At 42.4% G+C, this 26,849-nt stretch overlaps 1 protein-coding gene across 1 annotated transcript; it reads right to left on the bottom strand.

Annotated features, from left to right (window-relative positions):
* Positions 1 to 1,526: 1,526 nt before the first annotated feature.
* RELL1 (RELT like 1) lies at positions 1,527 to 22,930 on the bottom strand. Its single transcript, XM_072125874.1, has 8 exons — positions 22,757 to 22,930; positions 16,715 to 16,936; positions 14,023 to 14,097; positions 10,535 to 10,610; positions 5,451 to 5,699; positions 4,884 to 5,022; positions 4,300 to 4,332; positions 1,527 to 2,745 (listed from the first exon to the last, which is right to left on the bottom strand). The coding sequence occupies exons 1-7, from the start codon at positions 22,809 to 22,811 to the stop codon at positions 4,309 to 4,311; spliced, it is 840 nt and encodes a 279-aa protein (XP_071981975.1). The 5' UTR covers positions 22,812 to 22,930; the 3' UTR covers positions 1,527 to 2,745; positions 4,300 to 4,308.
* Positions 22,931 to 26,849: the final 3,919 nt, after the last annotated feature.

The following is a 26,849-nucleotide window of genomic DNA, read 5'->3' as shown; positions in this document are numbered from 1 at the left end:
GTACATACCAGCATGTAAGTGTGCTTGGTTTACAATTCTTGATCCTAACCTTAGAAAATCAATGACTTTTTTATTTTTCCATGTGTATAGCTCCGGAGCACAAAGCCTAAATAAATGTGCTCCTATGACCTTGAACCATGTGGGGGGTGAGGACAGAAAATTTAGAACTACCTGCTTCCTAGTACTGAAGACCCTACCACTGTTCCCTCAGCATACTCCTCAGACACTGTTGGAACTACTGTGGAAGCGAGAACACCAATAATTTACATGCTGCGGATTCTGACCACAGCACATAGAAGGAATTTGTATAAATTCCATCCACTATCATGTGACTGTAAAAATGAAGGATACTCGACCACTTCCAGTGCCTTGTCCCATCAGTGTGCCCCCTGTCTTTTCCCAACAGTGCATACTTTTAAGTGCATTTATAACTGCACAAAGAATTAGACCAGAATGTAGCATTAACGAATATGATCTTGCAATCCATCATCATCTTCATTGTCATCTTCTGCTTTTTATCACGTTTACCAGATCTCACCACCACTCTTTCTCTCATCCTATGTGTGCTTAACTCAGTACCAGAAGCCCCAGCCATCTCAAGCAATGGTCTTGTGTATTGGTATGTGTGAATGCATAACTAATTCCCTGCTGTTTTCTGGAGGCTTCCTGGATCCTCATGCCCCCCTCTATCCCCCTCTTTTTAACACCCGGTAGTAGTGCATCTATAAGTGCACAAAAAAATTTGACTACAATGGAACTAGAAGTGACCGTTTATTGTCAGTGCTCATCTTACATTTGCAAAAAGTCAAGTCACATCATTCAACACTGTCCTCCAACTAATCTAATCTTGCACTTAATAGAACGTACGGTCAAGAATGGTGCTGCTGTAGGTGGTTGCCTGTGCATCGGCTCTGTAACACCCCCTGCCCCGAGGTACAAGCTTAATACTTAGTCTGTACCCCCACTTTCAGTACCCTGACTATCATCATTAGCAGGGGAACTGGATCCTGGCTGCCAAGAGCACCAGTTATGGCGTCATCAGAGCACCTGAAGTGTGTATTTGTTATTGTCATCATTGTATTTCCTACTATAATTGTTTCACCTTATGTAATGTAATGTGGTCTTGTTAACCTGTACCGTTCTGTAATCGTTTCTTTGCAACTAAGAAATTAGCAACATGTAAGAACGCGCCTCTCGTAGTGTATGTATGTAACTGTAACGTTAATGCTGTCTGTGTATGTATCAATTGCTGGGACACCATGTACAAAACAATTTCAATAGAGTGCTATTGTATCATATTGTGAACCAAGGGATGAATGGGATGGGACTAAGCTGCAATACAAAGCACAGGTTTGGATCTGCACAAAAGTTATGTCCGAAATCCAGCTATAAAATTAGTGACACACATACTAATTAAACTAAGAGGCAGATGGTAAGTGTATGTACCACAGAGGCCTGAAAGCCGCTTGTTTCCCTGTAGCACAGGACAGCAGCTGTAATGTATAATGATCCAGAACACACATAAATAAAGCACAGAATTACCAAAGTGAATATATTTTGGAATTGTTCATCAATTAGAAATCGAAAAAAAAAAAAATACAATGCAGGTATAAGGTAGATTTTACAGGCTTAGGAGGATGTTCACAATAATCAGGCCAACAGGGCATTAAAGGAGTTGTCCATGTTTAAAAAGATATATAGATAGATATAATCAGCTATGGGGGGGCCAAGAAAACAAAATTGAATGCCTTTGCTGCTGCTCTCGTTCTCCAGAGCTATGTCTCTTTTTTACAGAGTCTCCGGCTATAACATTTAATCAAACGCTGTATCCGGTGTGTGGCAGAGGTCGGGTCGGTGAGCCCTGCCCCTGTATACAAATAAATAGAGGCGTCAGCGCTGGACAACGGGAGCGGCAGGGAAGTAGGAGTTCAATTTTGTTTTCTTAGCCCCCCCCCCCAAAGGCCGGTAATAGGTTTTTTTTTTAAACATATATTCAAATTATTTCCAAGGAGTCATGGGGGTGGAGCGGTTTCTTGTAAGAGTCCTGGTGCTCACTCCTCTATCTCCGGCCAGGTAGGTCACCTACAGAGACTTGTAGATGTGTGACGTCCTGGCCTTGGCTTCTTCTGCAGACTCTTCATGCATCAGATATGGCACAACTTGGCCGGGGGGCAATAAGCCAGGAATGAGTCCCCTCCCTCTACTGAAAAATGTACTCTTCACATTTAGTTTACCATGTTATGCTGCAATCCCCCCCCCCCCCACACACACAAAAAAAGGTGGAAGTTTAGTCAAAATTTGAGGTCTCAAATCCTCCAGCGAGGTTCTCATTAATTCTATAAATTAACCCTTTGGCTTGATACTACATGGACAATGAATAGCAGCTAACCCTACGGTGGGTGTCACTTCACAGTGAGAAGCCTGTAACTAGGATGTGAATTATACCGACTACATAAAAATACTGTCCTTAACCCCCAACCCATTAGTATACACTAGTTCTCCTTACTATATGTACATGTAGTGTTATACTATTATACAGCTTTTATATACATATGTAAAAAAGTGCCTTCCTCTACAGAAGCATCCTGCTAAAAAATACAAAAATTCCATATTTTCCCCATCTTTTTGGTAAAAGAGAAGACCGAAGCGTTCCGCACACAGGACTCCTCCGCTTAGACTTTCTAAAATCTCTGCTGCGCCGTCTTCTAGGATGAATAGAGGACCATTGTCGCCTCCGTTGGTGTACTGCAAGGATAACAAGGGTGATATTAGAAAATGAGCTGCCAGCGCCATTATATATATATAACGCTTCCCATAATACTGCCATATGTATTCATGACATGGTCACACGGGACACGGACATTAGTCGTCTCAGATGGGGAATCTGGAGTTATAGGAGACTCTGTGCTGTCATATTAACATGCTGTAATCTGCTAGGCCTGTGTAAAGCAATAGTGAAGACCTATGGGACCAGTTTAGATCAACCAGAGCAGGGGAAAGCGCGCCAATTCATTTCACAGATGGAAGCGCTCACACAGTGCTGACACGAGACGAAGATGTAGAAGGACATAAAAATACAGAAGTGTGATTGTACAGCAACGTCAGACACAGCTATATTTCTGTCTTTATCATATCATCCCCAAAATTTTTTCCCCCATTTCTTCATCACTGTAGTAGTAAAATGCCTTTTTTTCACTTTTTTTTTTTCAAATTGCACAATTCTAGTAGATTTACTACTAAAAAACATACCATATTTTTCAGACTATATGGCGCACAAAAAATCCTTCGATTTTCTCAGAAATTAAAGGTGCGCCTTATAGACCGTACTTACAGACAACAGCTGCCTTGAACTGTGCACAGGTCTGCCACCTGCTGGTCATTCATCCTTATAATCCGATGCACCTTATTTACGAACCTAGATGTTTTAGCAGGCATTTATTGATGGTGCGCCTTATAATCAGAAAAATACGGTAACTATAGCATAGGGAGCAGTGCTCACTAACCTTTTTGTTGGTGGTACAAAAAGCTGGGGACCATTGCTAGGGGTCAACCTAATCAACAGAGGAGAATGGTCTAGCCACTGACCGAAATCGCCCAGGTGCATGCATGTTTTCTGGGAGACAGAAGGGTGGTACCTGGGAATGTTGTGAACGGTAAGGAAAAATGTGGATGCGAAAAGAAATTTACCATCAAAATCCATCATGATAAACCAGGGACAGTTACTCATATATCCAGGCACTGTGACTGTGGTAACCTTCTTATATTTGTTATCCATGGTCTCCTTCCTACTAACTTTTAAAATTATACTAATGAAGTAGTTGCGCCGATAACTCAATTTTGAGCGCAAATCGATATCTGGAAAAGTCAATGTCCCTGGATTATTAAGACAGATTTTTATGGAATATTTCTTTTAACCCTTCAGCCCAAGACTAGATAATTCACAGCACAGTATTTGTTGCCCATGGGCATCAAGAAGGCAGGGCTACAATTTAGAAAGGTTTGTGGCCAAGTGGAAAAGGTTTTTTTTTGTCATCAGAAATTAAACTAATCAAATAGACTTAGTTAACGACCCAGAAGTATGAAAATACCCCAAGGTTTATTGTTCAGAACCACACAAAAGGGGGATGGTCAGAGCGAGACAGAAAGATTGGGGGGATAGAGATGTGGACCAGGGTACTTAGCAGTCAGTGATGAACCTTCAGATGGAGCATGGAGAACACACCATGGACATATGAGTAACCTACGTACATCGGACACAATCTGAGACAATGGAACAACATATCAAAAAGCGGTACGTACCCCATGAACTCATGTATACACAGTACTCCGATCCTGTAATGAAATATAGATTTATGTTATTTTAGCAACAGGGAAGGAGCTGAAACAACAAAAAGGAGGAAGAATGAGAAATCACAACTTTCACCTATAGATATGATTGGTAAAAATAGGGATCTGTATTAAAGGGTTGTACCCACAATATCTAAAATACTTGAAATCCGGCTCAATAATCAGAGAGGCCCTACCACTACTATTGACGCCTCCTGTAGAGGTTCTATCACTTGGGGGGGGGGGGGGGGGGGGGGGGCAGAACAACAGAACCGTAGAAGACATCATCATTATACAAAATACAACTTAGCTAGAGGAAGAGAATGGAGTGCTGGCTGGATGGACACACCATAATCAGATGGGGCACTTAGAAGTCCGACCAAGAGTTGCAGAAACAGAGGCTTACAACTCTCAATTGAACACCACAACATATAGCCCTACATATAACATATAGCCACTGAGGAGTTAAAGTGTTCTCACCATATGTATGATGAATTAGCATTCACATTTGCTTTGCAATGTGGGTCTTCACACTACATAATGCCCGGGTCACCTACCTCTGTCTCTGTGCCACTTCGCTGCCGGGTGTCCACGCTGACCGGCATAGGAGGCACCTCAACAATTGGTACTTCTCTTCCGTCAGACATTAGACGTTTCCTTTCTTTAGACTTCGGCTCCACCTTTGTGACTTTGAACCTACAAATGAAATGGAAAGAAAAAAAAAATTATTTTACAACAGCACAAACCAAAATTTTTAGATAACAGGAAAGTGATGAGCCAATATACAGGCCCTTAAATGGTGTTTCCAGGAATTCAGGCAAATCCCAGAAGGGGTGAAGCAATAGTGCCCTGGAAACTTTGAACAAGTAACATAATTGGGGGCTGAGCTGAGGACACTGATTGGCCAAAATGAGTCACATGACCTCCAACACTTCCAGCCTGCACGAAACTGATGAAAAAATAGAGGATCAAGACAACCCTGGAACCACAGATGATGGTTGTATAACACAACATTTGTTTCAGGATTATGCAAAACTTTAGTAAAAATGGAAACCCCCTTTATGACGATTGTACTTGTGTTACATATTGAGTATGTGTGAATCCTATTTCCATGTGTACATTACCTTCCTACAGAGAGGACGGTGACTGCTCCGGGTTTGCTCTTCTTTGGTTCTTTGGGTTTCAGGGGAGATCTCATTAGATTCCAGCGCTTGTTGCTACATCGGCTGCACACGTTCTTTTCAGCTACTCCCCCGATTGTGTGAAGATGATGACCACGACAAGAATGCTTAGATGGGGTACCACCAGGAGTGAGCGGACTGACGGGAGACGTGGGGCTAGTAGGGCTGATAGGAGTGTTTGGTGTGGTTGGGCTAGAAGAAAATAAGATGATAAATGAGATAAGAGGATTTGTTGACAAGGAACAAAGCAATAATAAAAAAAATGTAAATTATAATAGAAGAATCTTGGCAAGGAATTGCTATGTACAATAATATGCTCCTTGAAGAAGTGATGTGTTTTAAATAAAGCTTTGTAAAGATTACCAATTAAATTAAAGGGATATTCCCATAAAAAAAGGTTCTTAAATATACTCAGGATAACAAAATAACACGTTCTCCAATTCACTGTTATTAACAAAAATGCAGCATTTCACAGATATTATTCCAACTCGTCTCTGTCATCCCTGGTGTTTACAATTTTGGTTGCCCTTGGAAATGACTGTAAATCTGCTGACTATGGTCAGATTCTTCTCATGAATAGCTTCTCCTGTTTGCACACTGCAGTGCTCTCTGCCTCCAGCAATACAAGGGCAGCTCAGACACAGGCACTTCCTGCTGGCAAGCAGCAGTGTGCAGAGACTTACTCTGCAAGATGAAGACAAGATCATCAGGGCGGGCTGTGTGTTTATTACTGATTACATAAAGGAGCAGAGCTCAGTAGGTCATTGGGTGTTATATCCATCTCTGATGTCCCTCATCTCTCTATGGGTCAGATACTAGTGAATGTTCGGAAACTATGAAGTAGCTATGAAGAATGAAAGTGTATATGAACCTAGACCCAGATAATCCAAGCACATTGTCAGCATACAGCATCTCATAGCACAGAGGGATCATGAAGTGTATATTTAGAGAGTCCCTGCTCACACTCTGGAATCTTACACTGACCATCACTGAGTGATAGGAGCTAAAACTGATTAAAAAAGTTGAAATTTGAAAGTTGAAAAGGGTTGAAATTTATCTTTATTTTGTAAACATCACTAGGGGATTGAAATTTGAGGACTTTCTTTAACCTCTCTCGGACAGCCGCTGACTTAGGACGTCTTAGACTGACGTCAGCGGGTGCATGTCCGGGAGATGCAGTTTATTACCGCTTCTTCCTTCTCCACTCCTCACTGCATCATATTGATGTAGCGTGATTCACAGAGGAGCAGAGGCGGTGCTGCTGCCGGCTCTAGAGACTCAGTGGCCACGTGAACCCCAAGTCTAAAGACTGGGTTTCCGGGTCATCTAGTTTGCTCCCACACTCCAAAAACATACTAATAGGTTGATTAGATTGTGAACCCCATTGGGGACAGGGACTGATTTGGCAAGTTCTGTGCAGCGCTGTGTAATTTGTGAGAGCTATACAAGTAAATGAATTATTATTGATAATAGTATTCATAGCTGCTGGATCCAAATAGACCCAGTACAGCTCTGATCAGTATCGCCAATGACAGTTACAGGGGAAAACTGATAATTAAAAAAAAAAAAGTCAAAATTAAAAAAAATAAACAACAATAAAAGTGAAAATGTCCCCCAGGGTCTTTTATTACCTCATGGTGGACATGTATAGGAAAAACACACACAAAAAATATTAACACATATTCATAAAAATACATTAACATTTCCCCATACAATTAAAAAAAAAAAATAAATCCCCCGCTATACTCCAACAGACATTGGCCAGAGACAATACATATTATAATATATATATATACATATATAAACACACACATACATATATATATATATATATATATATATATATATATATATATATATATATATATATATAGATAGAGAGAGAGAGAGAGAGAGAGAGAATTCATTCATTCATTCTTTTAAAGTTAATTTGAAATAAAAAAAAAAAAAAAAAATGTACTATAAATTACATGAAAAAAGACTTTTCCCCTTCTAACCCCTAGTAAAAAAAACCTAGAATTTTTTAAAAAACTTTTAATACTTTTTAACTAACTATGTGTCCAGGAAAAAATGATGGTCCTTAAACCGCCGCTTGCGAAAATTTGCTAAAAAATTCCCGATCTCTAGAGTATTTTCAGGCCGCGTCGCTAAGGGGTTAATGGGCAAACCCCCTTTAAGTGCATGAATTTCCAAAAACATCCAGCAGAGGGCAGATGTTCCCTTTTAATTAGACTTTGCATTAGGTACAGTAGATGCAGTGCCTACCTAAATGTACAGTATGTATATGTGTGCGCGCACATGCATGTGAATACAAATGTATATGTAAGCATGCATGTAATTATACGTATTTCTGTGGAGATGCTATCAAATACAATGTAACCCACGTTGTTACAGAAACTAAATGAGATGCAAACATGCAGAAACTCGTCATGGATGAATAAGTCAGGAACCAGAGGACGGCTTCCTGCAAACACGGAGACACTTCTCCCATCCAGAAATGAAAGACACTTACCAAGTCTTCCAAAGGCACAGCAAAGAAAGAACAAACAAACCGAGATTAAGAAACATCACAATAAATAATCCAAGGAGAATAAACATCATCCTGCAGCTTACTTCTACATGGATTGTGCAATGAATATTACATAACATTATGTAATGCCAAGTACAATATTAAAGATGTTGTACAATGCTTTTTTTTTATTACCATAGTGCAGAAATCTAACTTTACAAAAGATTAAAAAAACAAAAAGTCCCCTATTCTCATGAACAGTGAAGGTCAGAAAGTTACCCCATCCCCTATGAATAAGGTATAACTTAACATTGGATATCCATACGTAGAATATAGATGATTCAGACAACTGATATTACAGGATACATCTCATCAAAACACATTTGCCATCACCATTCCAGTTGGGTTCCCAGCTGTAGAAAAAAAAACAAAAAACGGATGCTTCTGGGAGTGGAGATCACTATTACAAGGTTGTTGATTTGACTTAAATCGATCATGGGATCGTAGTATCATAGTTTATACGGTTGAAAAAAGACACTTGTCCATCAAGTTCAACCAAGGAAGGGAAGGGATTTGATGAGGAAGGGATTTAGGAGAAACAATTCTATATAACATAACCATCAATGTTATTTAGATGTAAAATGGCATCTAGACCCTTGTTGAAGCTCTCTGCTGTCCCTGCTGTGACCAGCGCCTGAGGCAGGCTATTCCACAGATTGACAGTAAAAAAGCTCTGTCGCCTCTGGCGATTAAACCTTGTTTTCTCCAGACTGAGACATTACCCCCTTGCATTTTGATATGATTTAATATGAACCAACTTACCACCATATTTTTTGTATGAGGCCCACAAGCATCTCAAATACAGGGGTCTGTCTGCCTGTGGTCTTTCTGTGGCCTGGCCTAATGGAGATTGTACGGGAGTGCCGAAAATAACAAAGTCTATCAAGCTCTACTTTCCCTTAAAAAAAAGTATATCAAGGCTGGGGTCCAATCTCTGGAAATATTCTATACTAAGGAACAGGACCAATGTCACAGCAGTATTAATCAACTCAGAACACTATAAATCCCACTCGGAGGTTAATGAAGCCCATATCCAAACAATGTAAAAAGTAACTTTTAAAGGGGTTGTATGGTCCCTGAACCTCCAAAACAAACTCCTGGGTGTGACAAATACACCCTCTACACCATCTACTACAATACCTTCCACTAAAATATTGTGGAAATTGCGATTTTTACAAAGAATTACCTCTTTATTACTGGAGGCAGGAACAGAAGAAGCAAGATGGCCTCCGCACTCTGCATTGAGACTACAAGTCCCATGACGCTTCACTCCCACCAGAATGCACAGCACAGCAGCGATTGGCTGCTAGAGCTCTGGGCTTGTGTTGTAGAGGAGGCGGAGGCGGGCACTGTCCATACAAGGAAGGAAGCTGCACAGAGAATTACACTGTGTGCAGCACATATGCAGGCACATAGATGCCCCATGCACGGCCAGCGCTGGGGACTGTGAAGTTGTCGTTTCCCAGGAGATGAAGTAGTATAAACAAAAGCTGGCCTTATAACTTCAGATTTCATTATCTGTAAATATACCTAAAATCACTGATAGCATTGAATTCATATATGGAGTTACTTTTGTTTGTCTGCAACATGCAGGGCAATGTCTGCCACCTTACAACCCCTTTAATATCACTTTTTTAAATTAATGCAAAAGTAGTGTTGTGATTTTTGCTCAACAGAAAATGATGATTAAAATTACAGTTTGCCCGAGTATTGTATAATAAATCTCCTTGTCGTAGGACAATTATCCCTATACATGTAAAGTGAGAATGTGTAGTTAGTTCCCACTGGGAGCCTTTACTTGGATCAGATAGATATATCTAGAGACCTTAGAGATGGCGCTGTCATATCCAAGTAAAGGCAAATATCACATCACTTTTGCATTAATTGTAATAAAGTGATATTAAAAGTTAAGTTTTATAATGTTCGGATATGGGCTCCATTGACCGCCGAGGGCAATTTATAGTGTTCCAATTCCTGGACACCTGCAAATTCTGAGAATGAAGAAGTTAAAGTGGTATTCTCATTTCAGCAAATTAATGTTATTATAAAAATTATACAATCTTTCAATATACTTCCAGTATCAATTCCTCATGATTTTCTAGATCTCTGCTTCCTGTCACTCTATAAAAATGCATAACTTTTTATACTATAAGTAACAACATTTATTAGCTCAAATGCTACTGCATATAAATCTTCTTTATATGCAGCAGCTTGTAGCCACCTGGCTTTCTGCAGTAACACACCGCGGCCACTATACAGAAAACAGAGCTGTTCTTCTAGCAGGGGTCCCCAGTGAAAAGACTAACCAATCGAAAATTATAGATCGGACATCAACCCCTATAACAATGCTTTGTATAAAACCTATGTTCTCAAACAGAATACTGATAGCCATATCCTGTAATAATAATGTAGTATCTCGCCACAGAATGGGCTTACGATAACTTATGACAGATTTTACCTTTCAGGATCATACAAGCTGTTATCTCCCATCGCTGAAGTGTCGGCCACCATGGCTTTCAGGACATCAGCGTTTGCTGTAAAGACAAGGAAGAAGTCATTATACTCATTGTATATATGATGAACTGATGTAATACATCCATATACTAGGACTATACAACCACTGCCTATACTGAGGAGTCCTTATCAATGAGAATGGACATTTCCTGCTTTGTCCACAAGGGGGTAGATCACAGTGCCAACCCAAAAATGTATGGGGTAATAATGGGTGGCAAAGTGGCCTCTCTAGGGACTATGATTTAGGTTCTCTGCTCCATTACAAGATCTTCACACATACAAGTAGGAGACTCCAATAATAGAAATCACTCTGTAAATTCAATCTCTTAAAGGGGTCTTCTTTTTCATTGATCTCCCAGCACCACGGATGACCAGCCGACGGATGAGGACGCTGGCCACCCATCTGATATTATCTGCCTATTCCGTGGCCAAGTTATCATCACATAACATCCTGGACAAGTCCTTTCAAAAAATGTTCTCAATACGCCAAAAACTAAGCAGGCGGCAGATTTGCCAATGGAAGATTAGGAGAAAGCAAAGGTGCAGTGAGATAAGACGTCTTTCCTCTGTGTAGCTCTATACACAGCACGGCGTATAACAGAACGGGGGATAGAGTTAATTTATGTCACTAATTTACTGCTGCGGACCCTGACATAAAAGTTATGTGGCATAGCAGGGGATGTGGGCGAAGAATCTGCAATCTCTAGACTCTCCCTCAAGCGGAAGAACTGCTTCGTTTACCCACAACAAAATGAAAAGAAGCGATTTCTCAGGGATGAAAAGGGCCACATATGTAAGTGTGTGTGAGGAGGGGGGGCAAGATATTAGGTAATTTACCAATATATTAAACTAGCTTTGCCCAGGATAGGAAATTACTGCCCATAGCTATAACAAAATAGAATGGGCTAACAAGAAATATTTTATTTGTATCTCTCAGTGACCGCCTCCATCTCTGACCGTCATTTTGTCTGGGGAGATTTATCAATAGTGTCCGAGAAAGGAATTGCTGTAGTTTCCCATGGCAACCAATCAGAGCTCAAGTTTCATTTTTGAACAGCTGTTTTTAAAATTACAGCTGATCTCTGATTGGTTTCCATGGGCAACTGGAACAGTTTTACCTCAGACATTACTGCTAAATCTCACCCTATCACTGTATCCATATTACCTCACACATAAGTGTCTTATACTCACTGCCTATAGTAACCAATCACAGCTCAGAGCTCATATTAATGACCTATAGGAGAACAGCAACCAATCACAGCTGAGCTTCCAACTGCCACAGCAGCAGACAATGGCTGCTGTATATGGAGGTTTATAAGTGAATTTTGGAAAGTGCAGGGTGAAAATTTCAGCTTAAAACCCGGCTGTGTGATATTGGTGTAAAGACAACTTTACAGATTGCTTTAGCAGACATACAGAACCTCAGCTTTATATATTAGAGGATCTGCTCCGTTTACCTCATCAGCCAGACATTCATGACCACAAAATGGCAGCAGATAGAGGGTCATATGTGATCTTATGTGTCCCTGCCAGGACCTTATAAAAGTAATCATGGATAGAAGATCAAGATCCTGGCAGGGCGACTGTTCATGGATAGATAGAGATCACATGACCCTCCAACTGCGGCCATTTTATGGACAGGAATCTCTGGCTGATGAGGTAAAAGACAGGAGGCTTCACTTTACATATCAAGAAAGTGGAACAGAGCATTTAATATATGTATATTGGTAAACTACCCAATATCCTGCCCCCCACACACATTACAAAAACAATGAGGTAAAGTGGCCAACCCCTTTAAAGATCTCTGTGACACTAAAGGTTTAATCTTTGACGGACCTGGGTCCTGCCTAGTCTTGTCTCCAGTAGACCTTGGCTGAGCATTTACTAATTCACCACTAAACAATAGAGGAAACTCGCCTTCAGCGTCTATGTAAACATTCAGAAAGTTAATGACTGACCCGTCCTAGTGCAAACCTACAGCGAAAATTATCACTATTAGGGTCTGGGAGGTGTAAAGGGGTTTTCCAGGATCCAGCTATTGATAGCCTTAGGGTGAAGACACACGTGGCGTTTTTATGCCGTTTTTGGGCCGTTTTTAGTTTTAGTGCGTTTTCAGATCGTTAAAAACGCATGCGTTTTTGACAGGTTTGACCAATTATCTTAATTCAAACTGGTCAAAAACGCATGCGTTTTTAACGATCTGAAAACGCACTAACTAAAAACGGCCTAAAAACGCCACGTGTTTCTTCACCCTTAGGATGGGTGATCCATATCACGTTAGTGGGGCAAACATCCAGCATCAGGTGTTACCAGCAGCTGTGGCATCGACCAAAGCAATGTGTACGCTGTCTTGGAGATATGTGCAGGCCACTTCTACATTTGCAAGTGTGATGCGATGAACTTGCTGCCCGGATCGCAGGGCCCGAACGCTGCAAACTGGGACTGAACTAGGAATGTCAGTTCAGTCCCGGTTCGCAGCGTTCGGGCCATGCGATCCGGGCAGCATGCAGCATCCAGGTTGTTGACCAGTTCATTGCAGAGAGCTAAGAGAGCAGGACACATCCTATTGCCGGTGGAATACATTAAAGTTGTTATCCTAGACCAGTAATAAATTAGGGCTGGGTTTTCTTTAAAAAAAAAACAAACAAACGTGTACTCACCTTGTCCGTTGCTCCTGACATTCCCCCTGTTTGTTTACACAGGGGCACGGAAGCTGCACTAGTAGGGCTTTCTGCCGGCCCGCCACTCCCTGCGCTTCGCGGAACATCAGGAGCAATCGAGGAGCCGAGTACACATATTAAAAAAAAAAAAAAAAAAAAGCTTGCCCCAGCCCATTCTTAATCTATTGCTAGTCTCGGATAACCCTTTTAATATATTTCACATTCCTGATGCTATTTCAACTACGTGCATAAAAGTACAATAAAACAGATCTATAGGGCCGTGACCTAAAAACATGGTTGAAAAGAAAAACATGGCGGTTTTGTTCCAAAAGCAGTGCCTCCCCTCACCATGGTCAGTGTGTGGCATTGCAACTACGCCCCATTCATCTATTCCTGGAGAAAAACTGCATAGTAATCACGATCACAATATTTTTTAGTGGTCCAGTGGAGAAGCAGGGACTCCTTGTATGATATCCAACTATGATGCTTGGACTCCCATACCTGGAACAGTGTTCAGTCCACTGCTCCAGGTATGGGAGCAGTGGACTTCGTTTTTCATGTTCCGTGTTTAAAATGTGGTCAAACGGAGAAGCAGGGACTCATGTATAACTATACCTATATCAGCGTTGCATCCACATTTCACAGACTGAACGTTGCTCTGGGTATAGGAGTCCAATAAGCATAGTTGTACATGATGATTTCAGGGTTCGTAAGTAAAGGAATCTAGCCATCACATACCCATCTGCATCACACTTAGCGTAGAGGGACATACCTTCGTTTTTCATTATAATGCTCACAAGTTGCCCGACAGTATCATTATTACCCTCTGCACCGCTCTCTTGCATCTCTGGGGGGGAAAAAAATAATATTAATATTTAACCAATGGGGAAAAATTTTTATGATAGACAAAATGTGCTGTATTGTATTGTTCTTTAGATCTAATTTTGTTGTATTTTTTTTTTTTTGGACACAATAAAGATTTATTTAAAAAGAAAATATTTTACGCCCCCATTTCCACTCATGTACAAAGCAACATGACGATATTTCGGCTAGAAACTGAATTTTACTTCAAAGTACTGTTGAAAAAGTTCAGTTCCCTGTAAGGGACCGTATTTGGGGCTAAAGGCTCAGCCTCCTTTATCCAACCATCCGAATCAAGACAAACTTTCCGCTGTCTGCGGCCTGTAAACACAACTGAGGCCTTAAAGTGGTAGCTGTACTTTTTAATCTGGTAAAATGTCAGACGCCATAACTGATCTGTCCCCAGTTTCATGCTACAAAATATCTGACCTAAGCCACTTTTATTTAGGATCCAGATCCTGCATGTACAATAGCAACACGTGTTCTCATCCCGTCTCCCGTATGTGATCAAACCAGTTTACTGGCTGCAAGAGGAAGGAGCCAAAACCTCCCCTTCCCTGAATCCACAACAGAGGCGGCACATCCTCCCCCTGGGTCACAGGATAGAAGTGCAGGAGTAAAATGTCATGTGAAGCAGAAACCTGACACAACATGCGAGTCTACTAGACACCTCAGGGCTGACATGGGTTTATAGTCTATAACCAAGCAATCTAATGTTGCCATACACATAACATGTATACTGGAGTAATCCCTTCTGATGGTGGTGGAGGTCAGGATAAGAGCTCACTCACAAAAACATGTTTGGTCCGTGAAAAATACCGTATCCACACATCATGAACATTGCTCAGGGACAAAAGTCCAAACATTCTAGTTATACATGATACAAGGAGTCCCTGCTTCCCCACTGCACAATATTGTGATCATGATGACGATGCGGTTAGTCTCAGGGAAGCAGGGATTCCCAGCACCATATGATGCAGTGGTCCACGGACTCATATATTACTATACCCAGAACAGCGGGTTGTTCACACTTCACAGACTGAACACTGCTCTGGGTACAGGAGTCCAATCAGCATAGGGTAGTTATACATGATTCCAGGAGTCCCTGCTTATCCGCTGGACCACTGCACCATATGATGCAGGGAGTAATTGCTTCCCTGAGAACAACTGCATCGTAATGAGGATCACAATATCGTGTAGTGGTCCAGTGGAGAAGCAGGGACTCCTTGTACGATGCTTGGATTCCCGTACCAGGGTTCAGTCCACACAATACATTTGTGTTTAAAATGTAAAAAGCATTCCAGCTTCACAGCAAAATCTAAAGTGGTTTTCCAGATTATTTGGGAAAGGGGGGGGGGCCTGGAGGGACAAAAGTATCACTGGTAACGTGACTGGCAGCAATCAGTGGTCACAGGGGAAGGATAGGACCACTGACTCTTCCGGACCAGCTATAAAGCGGAAACAGGGATCCAGAGAAGGACTAGAAGCCTTTATATTACTGCAAATCTAATTTTCCTCATCATACGGAGGATACTTGTTCAAATCTTAAATGTAAATCTCAAATGTAAAATTTAGATACAAAAGCTGCAGAGTAAAGCTGTAGTCTCCCTTAAGATCAAGGTGATAATTTTAGTTAAGGTTTTTTCATTATGTATTTGCCTGCAGGGGACAACGTAGCGGTGACTCAATCATGGCTATAAGCCCTCAGTAGGCAGAAAGACCTTATCCGCCAGATGTAGGCTTTTATAAGACTCCGGTGCTGTTTTTCCTCTATGTATTGGAGTGAATGATGTGATCACTGCCGGTATCCTGATCATGAGGAGACTAGATACTCGCTAAACACACACACAGGTTCCGGCTAACAGAACACCATGTAACATACACATAATAATCAACAGCTCCTCTAAAAAATATATACACAAAATTCTGAACATAGAAATGGTAAAAGCTCAAAAAATGCTTTAAGAGGAATCTTTCAGCAGTCTTGACCATACAAAGCTTCAGACATAGTTATTAGTATGTTATTAATAGGTATAGGTATTGTCCCTGGAGATCTGTGTAATCATACCTTTGTGTATGACTCTGTGAACTCTGAAGCTCTTGCAAGGGTTATGGGTGGGGGTTATATCCTAAATATTTGTCTGCTGCTCCACAGCTCCTCCCCTTTGCTATTAGTAGTAAAGTCTATTAGAAGTTTGGTTGGATACTTACAGCAGTAACTAAGAGCAGAGGGGAGGGGCTGGGGAACAGTTTGTTGCAAAAAGCAGAAAGCTCTTCAGGTGTAAAGACCCACCCAGAGAACAGTCCTGTACAAACGTGAATTCAAAGTTCTTTTTTCACAAACTTTCTGCTTCTTACTACACACCCAAAAGTATGGTTACCCATCTCTTTCCAGGCCCTATACCTAGTACTGTCTGCAGTTTACTAGGGTCAGAACTGGTGTCACATTTCATTAAGAGAGAAAGGCTACACACCCCTGACATAGCATTGCATGCTCGTTTCATTAAGGGGTGCCATAGATGACTCCACATGTCACCAAACACGACCATGGCCACTATAGACAAGCCTAATAGCAGTTTGGACCTACAGCAGGGGTAACATACCGATTTTCTCTGCAGATATTTTCTCCTCTGGTTCTGTTTCTGTAGTGCAGCGATAGCCTTTCTTCTTAAGGATATGACAGATGAGGACTCCGAGCAGACCCATGATGAAGAAAACGGGCACCAAGTAGAAGGCAATGTATTCTGGATGGCCGCCGGAAGGAGTGTTACCCGTGTCACTTGTGCTCGGCATCGAAGCCAAAGGGTCAACGGATGGGACAGACTCTGAGACAAAGCAACAAATAAATACAATATTTCATTCAGTTCACACAATATATACTTGGCAAACCATCCTACTGCAACAAAATAACTTCTGAGAAGTCTAACCACTGAATAAATGGTTATGTTCAGATGTCAGTATTTACATGTGAACCTTGGTGTGTATTCTGTGCCGAGAACCATGTCCAATCTGCAGTCTCGTGCATGCAAATGGGGATCCTGCAATCTTATTCAAATGCATAGGTTATTTTCTGCTGTTTATTTTTGTCAAAACTGCAGATAGGAGACCTATCAGTTAAAGGGGTTGTCCGGAGGTTGAAAAACATGCCTGTTTTCTTCCTAAAACAGCACCACACCTGACCATGGTATTGCAACTAAGCTCCAATCATTTCTATACAGGCGAGCTGTAATACAGGCAAACACTATAGGCAAGTGTGGCACGGTTTAAGGAAGAGCAGCCAACCTCCGGACAACCCCTTTAAGGTCATGAAGTCTATCCCTCTGGATATCAATCGGGCTAACCTATTGCTTCAAATCCAAAGCACATCTGCTGCAGAAATCCATTGTATGAACACAGATCTGACATTGAAGGCATATTCTATAGCTGTACATATGTTATCAATACGTGGGTCAATGAATATGACAGACGCCCCTCCCCCATTAAGGAGAACAATTGGACTTCCCCAAACTAATAAAAGAGTCCAAATAAAAATTCCTAAAATAGTAACATGAAGATATAAAACCTACAAACAATAGAAAGTGTAAATATAATCATTAATAGATATAAGACATTCTTTCCCCAAAGACTCCAGGAGAGATGAAGAACTATAGTAACAGTACACGCCCTGTATAATCGGATCGACAGCAGGAAGCCAAACAATACAAAGTGACACAAGACACGGACCCCTCCGAGGTGTAATGGAAAATGAGCAGCCATGAATAGTAGGAGGGTGAATCAACCATCATGTGTGCAGTGTTGTAAGGCTTTCATTCCTAGAAACAATCATGTGTCACTTCTTATGTGCATCCCCTCCCATGCTGTTTACCTCCTTTCTATACAATTCATGAACTTTACACGAGCCGGAAATCTGTTACTTACTGATAAACCCTTTAACCCACAGCAAGTCCTTCCAGTACAGAATACAGTCTATATACAGGTTCTATATCCAGGCAGCATGTTACAGAGCAGGAGGAGCTGAGCAGATAGGACGCTATGTACAATCTGCGGGCAGCATGTTATAGAACGGGAGGAGCTGAGCAGATTGTACATGCTGTCCTGTTTGCAGGCAGCATGTTATAGAGCAGCAGGAGGAGCTGAGCAGATTGTACATGCTGTCCTGTTTGCAGGCAGCATGTTATAGAGCAGGAGGAGCTGAGCAGATTCTCAATAGTGTCCAATCTGCAGGCAGCATGTTAAAGAGAAGAAGGAGCTGAGCAGATTGTCCATAGTGTCCTATCTGCAGGCAGCATGTTATGGAGCAGGAGGAGCTGAGCAGATTCTCAATAGTGTCCAATCTGCAGGCAGCATGTTAAAGAGAAGAAGGAGCTGAGCAGATTGTCCATAGTGTCCTATCTGCAGGCAGCATGTTATGGAGCAGGAGGAGCTGAGCAGATTCTCAATAGTGTCCAATCTGCAGGCAGCATGTTATAGAGCAGGAGGTGCTGAGAAGATTGTCCATAGTGTCCTATCTGCAGGCAGCATGTAATAGAGAAGGAGCTGAGAAGATTCTCCATAGTGTCCTATCTGCAGGCAGCATGTTATAGAGAAGAAGCTGAGAAGATTCTCCATAGTGTCCTATCTGCAGGCAGCATGTTATAGAGCAGGAGGAGCTGAGCAGATTTTACATATGTCCTATCTGCAAGAAGTCTGTTATAGAGCAGGACAGTCCGACCACAGTTATAAATTGTTTTGCATGAAAAGAGCACCACCATCAAATACACAGACCAGGAAAACCCCTTTGACGTGTTCACACTGAGCCTCTGCTGACGTTCATAAACTGAGAGCAGTCAGCGACAGAGAACAGCTGTGGCCGCTCGCTTGTTCCCCCCTCCTCTGTCCCTGTAGCGGCTTCACTTGAAATGACCTCAAGTTAAAAAGCAGGAACTTTTAGAAGTAATAATAGCCTCCTGCCTGCACCCAGCATCATGGACGCTCCTCTATACAGAGAAGTCATATCAGACCATGAGAAGAGGAAGGAACCATGTGATATAATGTATCACAGGGCAAGCTACAATCTAGTGGAGAAGAGGAATCCATGTTACTCATCCACACGTGTACATTGCTTAATCTACAAAATAAAAAATTAACTTTTAGTCATTAAACCAAGATTTAATATTATTCCCAATCCATTAGATTGGGGGTCCCATTCCATATCCGAATAGCGCGGTAGAGCAGACATGTGCATTTACGCCAACAGCGTGCAGCAAATTCCAGATTCCCAGGACGCAGCTATCCCCACCTCTGTAATGTGCAGATAGCGCCCTGATGTGCCCTGCACTGGGGAGATAACACTGCTGCCCACATACAAGAACATCATAGAAATAGACTGTGGGAAACAAAATCTGCTGTTACATGCAATTTCTTATTTACAAATTGTGTGAATTTTAGAGTAACAAAGGAAGGGCTTATAATTTAGGGAAAAGGGAACCTTCACCAGGTTTTAGTCCACTAAACTTCTAGCCCCCTCAGGTAGGGTGTGAAATGTCCTTTATAACATTCCCTATTTTATGTGAAATCTTCCCCCAAAGACAGGCAAATATGACTCTTCTCACTAGTGGTTGCATGCGAGTGTCGCTCACCCCTGCCCCTCTCCATAGTAATATATGGTGCACGGCGCCATATTCCTCCAAAAGATAGGACATATATGTCTTATCTTTCTCCCGTACGGTACCATGCGCCCATTGCTATGGGGGACGTATATACATACATGTGTGAATGTAGCCATACAGGTAGTTAAAAATTAGTTGGGAACTAGTTCCAACTACAGTATGTCTTTTGTGGCCTGTATCACACAGCCACAAGTTTGGATCCATCTAAAAAGATCATATTTAATATGACCTATTTGTAGGTCCATAAGATAGGGGCTTCAGAAGTGACACTATCACTGCAGCCTGTAAACTTGACTCATCTCATGTGAAAATGAGGGGAGAAGAGTCATATTTGCCTGAGTGTGTGTGTATTTATTACAGGTAAATGAGTGAGATTTCACATAAATGTGGGAATTTTAGAAAGGACATTTTATACCCTACCTTAGGGGGCTGGTAGTTTTTGTGGGCTAAATTCTGATGGCAGTGTGACTTGCACTTCCCTGTAAAGTATACAGATGACTGCCGTCCTCTATTTACACAGCAGTTACATAACAGGACGCCTGCAGGGTGATGGGAGTTGTGATCCTTTCTGAGGCAGACACATCTACCTGGGTGTCTAAGATTCTCTGGAGAAGCCAGAACACACAGCAGGGTGGCAGGGGAGGCCAAGCCTTCTCCAAAAATGTACACAAATACCTTATAGAAGCAGACAGGAATGAGAGGGTAGGAGGACACAGGAACTGACAGGCGCAGAGGTCAGCTGGGAAACACAATAGTGTGTCCTGCTGTATTCCAAAGAACCCTTAATTCAATTCTTTCACAGAAGATCCTCTGTAAATTCTACTGTGGATTTCTCCCTCAAAATTTGTGTACCCATTGTCCCCCACCAATGGCCGGGGTTACAGACATGTCCATTTACTTCCTGCCCTGTTGAGATCAGGTGTCAGCAGCCAATTCATTGCCATCACAGGCAGGATTATTATGACAAGTGACACCTATAGAGCTGGATCCAGCAGTGACAATACTCACACTCCCTGCACTATGACCTCTGCACTTTTATTACCATATGGTTTTGATTAGTATAAAGATTTATCAATTTTGCATTAGGTGCCATGCAGAATGTTTGGCGAATGCTGATACTTGGATTACATCTCTGCTCACCACGATACACAGGACTAAGTTCTCCGTCTGTACCAGGTATCACACAGACTTTCGGGTTATCATTAGAGACAATACATGTCCGCTTTACAGTAAATAAGCAGCAGGTAACAGGTGTAACAGGTTCTGACCTCATAACCCGTACAATGGGAGGGGGCTGGATCATGTACACAGAGCCGCCTGGATGTGAAGATCAATGTCCACCTCCTGTCCAGAAGGAAGACAAAGCAGCTGGGTGTACAAAGCATGATGGATCAGCACTTATCAGAACTTCTGATAATCCTTTACAATACTAGCAGACGTCTGAATCATTAACAGATAGGAGAACAATGGGCAGAATTAACCAATGATTTACTGCAGAGCCGCACATCAGAGACTTCAGCTCAACCAGTGCAAGATCCAATAAACCTGCACTATTTATGTGGATGTCTAGATCATACACAGGATAGTATTAACCAATGAGCAATCGCAGAGCAGCACATCAAGTATTTTGGAGAAGAACATATTCTATCCAGGAGATACACATAGTAACACTGGGAGACATGTATTATCGTATCTGCGCCTAAAAATGCCGGGATCTTCTGTTTTTTTGGGTGCAGAACTGTTGCGGACGATTTATAATGAGTTTGCGCCAGATGTTTCTGACTATCCTTACACCTCTGTGTTTTTGTTTTGCGCAAGTGGGCGTGGCCTAACTTTTCCACATTATCCGTCACATTTATGTGTATTTTATCAGCATTTTTAGGCGCAAATTTAGGCACACAATGGACCAGGAAAAAAATGGTCAGAGAGCAAAATTAAGGCGCAGGCCATGTAAGATTTGGGGGCACACTTCATTAATGTCGGCATTTTTCTGCCACTTTAATACATCGGGCTGTGCTTTCCGGAGACTGATCTTTGATGCCGACAGTCGTGCTTGCCCAAGAATTAGTAAATCCCCAAAAATGTGTCAACACATAACTATGGCCATGTATGTAACATTCTTAAGGCAAGTCATGCATCCCACTCATAAATGCACAGAGAGGCATCCAGGTATTCCATACATTCACAGACAGAAAGGAATGCACAGACAGACAGTATATAGGTTGGGGATCCGCACACACACACAGACAGACAATATATAGAGTAGAGGATACTGATCTTAGTCAAATAGGAGATTATATACAGACAGATAAACCAGGGCTAAGGGTCATTCCCAATGGCTGATGGTCAGGCTCCCGGAGAACACGTCCAGGTATGAGATACATTTACAGACTGATATATAGGAATACGTATATAGACGGATCATTCCAGTGATTAGATACATATACAGACACATAATATAAAAGGTATTATACACAGATTATAGACTGAGTTAGATCTGTATAGACAGACAAACCAAGGGTGGGGGCCATTCACAATGGCTGATGGTCAGGCTGTGCTATCGTTTTCTGATGGCATCTTGATGACCCCATGTACCCCACACACAAGTGTATGAGAGGAGGGTCCGGATGCCTGATAACTGGACAGTAATAATCCCATATCAGGAAGTCACTTGGCTATGGCGCTATTCACACCACTGGCATTAGAAATCACCTGTTACATGCACTGACCCCATCACAGGTGGGCACAACTTATACAGAGCTGCAGCTATACCTCCCCTTACCCAACAGCAATAGACCGTACAGGCAATGCATTCTCCTGTGCCACCCCTGCCCGGGCACTGCCAGGGTACCCTGCACCACACCCTGCACAGCGATGCCGCACTGCACAAGCCGTATAGTGTGCACAGGCGCCTGCACACACGGGGCTCCAAGCATCCGGCTGAGGAGTTACGGGAGAGAGAGAGAGTCAGGGCGGGGCAGAAGTCAGGTCACTTACCTGCACTGCGGACTATCCTCCAGGGTAACAGCTCGGGCTTCACCGCCGGAGACATCTCTGCTCTGCCGCCCGCAATATCCCCGCCTGTCACTCAGCGCCGCCACCGGGGCACACAGTGGGCGGGGCTCCGAGGAGGGCGGGGTTACACGCATCCACAGCGTCCTGTCTACTCCCCGCCGCCATCTTATCAGGGGAGGAGCATGGAGGGGGCGCGCCCTACAGGGGAGGACCATAGAGGTGGCGCGCCTATAGGGGAGGGGCATGGAGGGAGCGCGCCCTATAAGTTTTGAAAGGGGGATCCGGTACTCACTATACGTGTAGTGCTGCAGTTACCTAGATCACACTGCTGTGGGAATCGCTATGTGTGCACAACTACTAGTATAACCCTTAGAAGACTCATTTGTCTTTTTCACTTTTATTTTTAACCTTCTTAAACCCATGACTTTTTTATTTACATTAGGTGAGGGCTCGCGTTTGGTGTGGTCCATATGCGGTGCCATATAACTGAAACTTATGGACCGTTTCTAAAGAGGATGGAGGAGAGTTGAGGGCTTTTATTTTGTGCAATGATCTGTAGTTTCCATGTCCTCAGTAGACTGTAAGCTCTTGGGAGCAGGGCCCTCACTCCTACTGTAGCGTATGACTATATGTTTATATAGATGTCTTATTTTATTTGTATGTGTCTCCCATGAATTGTAAAGCGCTATGGAATATGATGGCGCTATATAGATAAAGATTATTATTAACAGTACATGAAACTGTCACTAAATAAATTTGTTATGGATTTACTGCACTAGATGTGGCCTGCTTCCGCAGCACCTATTCACACCCTTATATCAGACTATCTGTCTGTACTTGGTCTGCTCCTCCCGAATACCTCTGTAGCAAGGCAGAACATGCACATTAATGTACAGCAAACTAGTGCAGAACATCATCACATCCTCCACTTACTACTATAAAGTCATGGAGAGAGCCGATTCCCATATACTGGACAGATCTGTACATCTGCTCTATCGTGAGCCCCCTCATGGCATTTGCTTCTAGCCACAGTATGTGTGTATATGATTATTATACAGCTTCCTGTTATTACACACCTGGGCTCTTTATAGTAACAGCTAATTATTAGTAATTGCACTTTTACTTTATTTTTAGCTTGAAGTCATCAAGACATTTGGGTGAGTTCCAAGTAACAAGGTTTTTCATGTATTTTACAATATTATTACATCACTACATGTGACAATGCGATAAATCACATGTGTACATTTTATAATGTAAAGATTACTGTATGTACTGAAAGTAAAGTCCACAGGAGACATCAGGAATTACAATCCAGATTACAGGGATGTGATGCCAGTAGCTTGTGATGAGCAGTAGGTATTTTGCATGTAATTTGCCTGGCAGCTGCCTGCTGCTATTTTTATATATTTTTCCATATTTTGCTATGGAAAGGTCTATTTTTAATGTGCTACCACAAAGCTGATTTCTAAAAAAAGATACAATATTAACAGCCTGGCCATATAACAGTAAAATACATGGGGATAATAGGGGAAATGTATTAACATTAATGCCTCACACGCCACGGTATCGCGCTTTTAACTGAACTGAAGTTTATATTCAAGTATAATAGCTGACAATTTCATAAAGGAAATCTACCATTAAAATCCATCATGATAAAACAGAGACACTTATAGATTCAGAATCCATGGTAATAATGATCTTTATTTATATAGTGCCTCCATATACAACAATATATAACAATATACAAATAAAAAACTACTTTACAGAGTATGTTATGTTATCCATGGCATCCTTAGCTCTAAAATCAACTCTAACATTATGCTAATGAGCTAGAAGGGCTCTGGGTGGTGTTAGCAGAGCCCCTCCGTGCTATAGCTTTACAGGCTGTTACTTCCCCCTTCCACTGTGTGAGATTGCAGTACTGTGGGAGCAGGGGGAGGGGAGACAGTGTGACATCCTGTGAGCCCTAGCGTAATTTTAAAGGTTGATTTTAGAAGGAAGGAGGACATGTATAACCAATATAAGACTATTACCACAGTCGCAGTACCTGGATCTATTATAAATAGAGATGAGCGAGCACTAAAATGCTCGGGTACTCGTTATTCGAGACGAACTTTTCCCGATGCTCGAGTGCTCGTCTCGAATAACGAGCCCCATTGAAGTCAATGGGAGACTCGAGCATTTTTCAAGGGGACCAAGGATCTGCACAGGGAAGCTTGGCCAAACACCTGGGAACCTCAGAAAAGGATGGAAACACCACGGAAATGGACAGGAAACAGCAGGGGCAGCATGCATGGATGCCTCTGAGGCTGCTTAATCGCACCATTATGCCAAAAGTATGGGCAACAGCATGGCAATGACAGAGTGACCGAATGAGGCTAGATAGCATCTAAAACATCCAATAATTGACCCTGACACTATAGGGGACTATGCAGAGGCAGCGGCAGGCTAGAGAGTGTCTTGGAAACATACCCCAAATGGACTCAGGCTTAAAACCAATGGGTGGCAGAGAGGAACCAAAGGAGGTGAGCAAGAAGCGCTCAAATAATATCGGTAAATGATAAATGTTTGCCAGTATATTTTGTGGATTACACAGCAGGGTGGCGACAAAGTTAACAAGTTTGATGAGGAAGCCATGAAAACAACCCAAAATTCTGCCTGACACAGCACGTTTGATAAGGGGACCATGTATGGAGGCAGTGAACTAGTAGTAGATTAAAGGTGCTGCAGTTAAAACTATGTTAGTTGGATCTTGGGATGGAGCTGGCGCTCCGCTGCCAGGCGAGCTTTCGCCAATCCAAGCCCCTGTCTCTAGGCTACTCCCCAAACAGCACTTCTAAGAACCTTTTGTATAAGATCAAGTGTAGTAGCGTTCTTATAAGTTTGGGATATGGCGGGTGAGGGGAATGTAAACAGATGCGCAAGAAGCGCTGAAATAATATTGGTAAATGATAAAAGTTTGCCAGTATATTTTGTGGATTACACAGCAGGGTGGCAACAAAGTTAACATGGAAGCCATGAAAACAATCCAAAATTCTGCCTGACACAGCTCGTTTGATAAGGGGACCATGTATGGAGGCAGCTATATGGACTACTTTTGGAGGCAGCTATGGCGATGATGTGTGGAGGTAGCAATGGAGACAACGTGTGAAGGCAGCTAAAAAGACGACGTGTGGAGGCTGCTATGGAGACAATTTAATTTGGATAGTGCCTGTATGTGGCAGTCCAAAAAAGTTTTCAAACCAGAGGAGCAGGTAGCTGGTCCTCCAGAAAAATTAAATAAATTGAGTGCCTGTATGTGGCAGTCCAAAAAAGTTTTCAAACCAGAGGAGCAGGTAGCTGGTCCTCCAGAAAAATTACATAGATTGAGTGCCTGTATGTGGCACTCCCAAAAATTGTTTAAAACAGAGGACAGGGTAGTTGGCCCTCCAGAAAAATTAAATACATAGAGTACTATAGCCAGAGCCAGTTGGCCCTGGCAAAAAAATAACCAGTTTCCTCTGCTTTAGTGTACAAAGAGGAGGAGAAGGAGGACAATGAGGAGGAGGAGTGCATACATTATTCAGGTTCAGCTTCTTTCACCTGGTGGAGAATGGAAATGCGGAGAAATCCAGGCTTTATTCATCTTGATAAGCGTCAGCCTGTCAGCGCTGTCAGTCGACAGGCGTGTACGCTTATCGGTGATGATGCCACCAGCTGCACTGAAAACCCGCTCGGACAACACGCTAGCGGCAGGGCAGGCAAGAACCTCCAAGGCGTACAGCGCCAGTTCGTGCCACATGTCCAGCTTTGAAACCCAGTAGTTGTAGGGAGCTGTGTGATCATTTAGGACGATGGTATGGTCAGCTACGTACTCCCTCACCATCTTTCTGTAAAGATCAGCCCTACTCTGCCGAGACTGGGGACAGGTGACAGTGTCTTGCTGGGGTGACATAAAACTGGCAAAGGCCTTGTAAAGCGTACCCCTGCCAGTGCTGGACAAGCTGCCTGGTCGCCTACTCTCCCTCGCTACTTGTCCCACAGAAGTACGCCCTCTGCCGCTAGCGCTGTCAGAAGGGAAATACTGTTTCAGCTT

This window comes from Engystomops pustulosus, chromosome 1 (assembly GCF_040894005.1).
Source record: "Engystomops pustulosus chromosome 1, aEngPut4.maternal, whole genome shotgun sequence".
NCBI lineage: Eukaryota > Metazoa > Chordata > Amphibia > Anura > Leptodactylidae > Engystomops > Engystomops pustulosus.
This window is presented reverse-complemented; position numbering and strand designations above follow the sequence as displayed.

What these genes read in the sequence shown, in the direction of transcription:
- RELL1 (XM_072125874.1), bottom strand. Translation starts at nt 22,811, where the DNA reads ATGTCTCCGGCGGTGAAGCCCGAGCTGTTACCCTGGAGGATAGTCCGC. An exon ending in ACCGTCCTCTCTGTAGGAAG is followed by an intron (nt 5,023 to 5,450) that starts GTAATGTACACA and finishes TTTCATTTGTAG; the next exon opens with GTTCAAAGTCACAAAGGTGG. An exon ending in GAAGTGGCACAGAGACAGAG is followed by an intron (nt 4,333 to 4,883) that starts GTAGGTGACCCG and finishes ATTTCATTACAG; the next exon opens with GATCGGAGTACTGTGTATAC.